Source organism: Aplysia californica, unplaced genomic scaffold, assembly GCF_000002075.1.
Source record: "Aplysia californica isolate F4 #8 unplaced genomic scaffold, AplCal3.0 scaffold00422, whole genome shotgun sequence".
Taxonomy (NCBI): Eukaryota; Metazoa; Mollusca; class Gastropoda; order Aplysiida; family Aplysiidae; genus Aplysia; species Aplysia californica.
The window spans coordinates 47,545-50,248 of record NW_004797692.1 but is presented as its reverse complement, the minus strand read 5'-3'; the positions used below and the strand labels follow the sequence as shown (position 1 = coordinate 50,248).

At 41.3% G+C, this 2,704-nt stretch overlaps 1 protein-coding gene across 1 annotated transcript in view; it reads right to left on the bottom strand.

Moving 5' to 3' along the window:
- LOC101857270 (probable glutathione S-transferase 7) overlaps window positions 1–1,181 on the bottom strand; it is a gene marked incomplete at its 3' end in the record, with an annotated part of 7,392 nt that extends 6,211 nt beyond the window's left edge. The window contains 1 exon segment of the mRNA XM_005104496.3: window positions 1,080–1,181. Within this exon segment, the coding sequence (XP_005104553.2) occupies window positions 1,080–1,171 (92 nt within the window). The 5' untranslated portion in view covers window positions 1,172–1,181.
- Between the last annotated feature and the right edge of the window lie 1,523 nt (window positions 1,182–2,704).

Here is a 2,704-nt window from a genome sequence, read left to right as displayed (position 1 = left end):
TTTCAAAGATTGTATTGCAACTCTATTTTGAAATACAGAGACGTAAAAATCAGCGGACCAAAGCTCTCGATAAAGGAACAAAAATCCTGACTTTCCAGGCCTTTGAGCCTAAAATTAAATGTGTGTGTATGAGTGTGTGTGTGTGTGTGTGTGTGTGTGTGTGTGTGTGTGTGTGTGTGTGTGTGTGTGTGTGTGTGTGTGATAGATTTGAGCGATCACGGTGAACTGTTTCAGTGAGGGCTTTTATTTGGGGAAGTGAGAATAGGCTAGGAGAGTGTGTGATAGACGCGATAGGAAGAGAGTGGGAGGATGTAGGATGTGAAAGAGAAAGAAAGTGGGGTAAAAGGACGAGAGAGAAAGAGAAAGAAAGAGAGAGAGGGGAGAGAGAGAGAGAGAGAGAGAGAGAGAGAGAGAGAGAGAGAGAAGGGGGAGAAGAAAGAGAGAGAGGGGGGAGGATTAGAAAGATGGAGATACTGGGGAAGAGGGGGGTTCAATTGGTGACATACATACAGGCACAAGAAGGCAGTCAAGAAGGCATGTGTAATGGAAAAGAGATACATAGAGGCCCGAAAGAGACATGCACAGATGTATGTAGAAAGTAAAAAAGCACACATGGAAAGAGAGAGGAAAACAGAGAGAGAGAATGAAAGAGAGAATGAGAGAGAGAGAGAAAGAGAGCGAGATAGAGAGCGAGAGGGAGCGCGACAGAGAAAGAGGAGGCTGGGAAAAAGATAAGTGAGTATATAAGTAGAAGGAAGGGGTTGCGAAGAAGTACAAGTAGAAAGGGCTAAAGAATGGTATAATGGATGTCTAACACAAGATTAATCCATACTGGAAACTCAAAACTCAGCACAGTAATTCCGGTATATTTAAAATTCCGTTGCAGACTTAACAGCTAATAATCTAAAAAAACAGACATCATCGTGAATTTAGTAACGGACGGAAACATGCAGTACTGCATGTGGTATACTCACGGAGAAGGTAAAGATGGAATATTAAAATCCTCAAAGCAATAATATAATGGTACTATAATACCCTGTATTTTAATAGCGAATTGTCTCAACAGTTCACGCGCTTACCTGTACGTACACTTGAGCTGTCTCGCTACAGAGAAAGAATGGTAATTGACCCGTCGTCTTGGATGAATATACACCCGTAGTCTGGCCCACATATTGCAGATCTTTTTATGCACCCCTAGTGTATCGAATAGTATCCTGCTATGTATTCGTAAGTTGCGATACTCTAGCCAGATTACAAATTGGATGGCCATGACATAGTAGGAGGAGACCTGTGTGTGCAGGGAGCGTGTGTTTGTCATTTTTCGTTTGATGGTATGGTATGGTATTCCATCGAGACTCGAGAGGTATTGTATGGTATGGTTTGGTATGGCATGGTATGGGTATAACATTCTATCGAGAGTTTGATATGCTGTGTTATGCTATGCCATCGAGAGGTATGGTAGATCTGTGGTTTGGTAGGGTATGGTATAATTTCATCAACAGGTAGGCTATGGTATGGTATGGTACGGAATGGCATGGCATGGTATTTCATCAATAGGTATGGTACGGTATAGTATGATATGGTATGGTATGGTATGGTGTGGTATGCAATGGGATGCTGTAAGATGGTATGGTATGGTATGGTATGGTATAGTATGGTATGGTATGGTATGGTATGGTATGGTATGGTATGGTATGTTGTGAGATGCTATGGTATAGTTTGGTATGGTATGGTATGCTATGGTTTGGTATGGTATGCTATGCTATGCTATGCTATGCTATGCTATGGTTTGGTATGGTATGGTATGCTATGGTATGGTATGGTATGGTATGGTATGGTATGGTATGGTATGGTATGGTATGGTATGGTATGGTATGCAACGGGATGCTGTGAGATGCTATGGTATGGTATGCTATCGTTGTGAGACTTAGAGGCGTTGCCTCCGTTTAGCCCTAATAAATCTTGAAAACTCTTCAAGCAAATTCAACTTTTAGCTTTCCCGATTTCTGGATTTAAACTACGGTGTTTCATGCTATGATTACACATGCTACCAATTCAGTCATAAGCGAGTACTTTGTTTATAGAGGAAATTAATATGGAAATAGAAAGAAACAAAGAAAGAAAGAAAGCTGGGCGGGAAGAAAAGGGAGAAACTAAATGAAAATAGATTGGTGCATAATGATATCAGCTTTACAGACTTATTGAATAAAGGTCAAGCTATCCAATAAGAGAGTATTCTATAGAAAAAGAATCGACTCCTAAAGAACTCGACATTAAGCGATAAAGCAAATGAATGCCGATATTCAGATTAGGGCCCTACCGCGCTTAACGAAAGCAGCAAGTAATGTTCCCTTCTCTTGCGCTCAGTCCTTTGTTACGATTGTTACGCTTTATGACATTTGCCGTTCACGTGCGCTGGTCCCGATCTCTGCCCTCCTTCCCCCACTCCAGAAATGCAACGTCATACCGCCAAAACTGTTTTGTGCTGAGTCTATGACTCGGCGAAAACGGGTGCATCGATTTAGCAATCGATGTTACATTTCCAAGTACGGTGTTCAGAGACGCTTCCAAATTGACAGAAATGATTAGTCGGCGTATGTCTAGAACTGAGCATAGCGTCGGGTCTGGAAACAAAAGAAGACATAAAATAAGTTTTTAAAGCGAAATTAAATAGACGCCAGCTCATACATTATGATATCCTGTA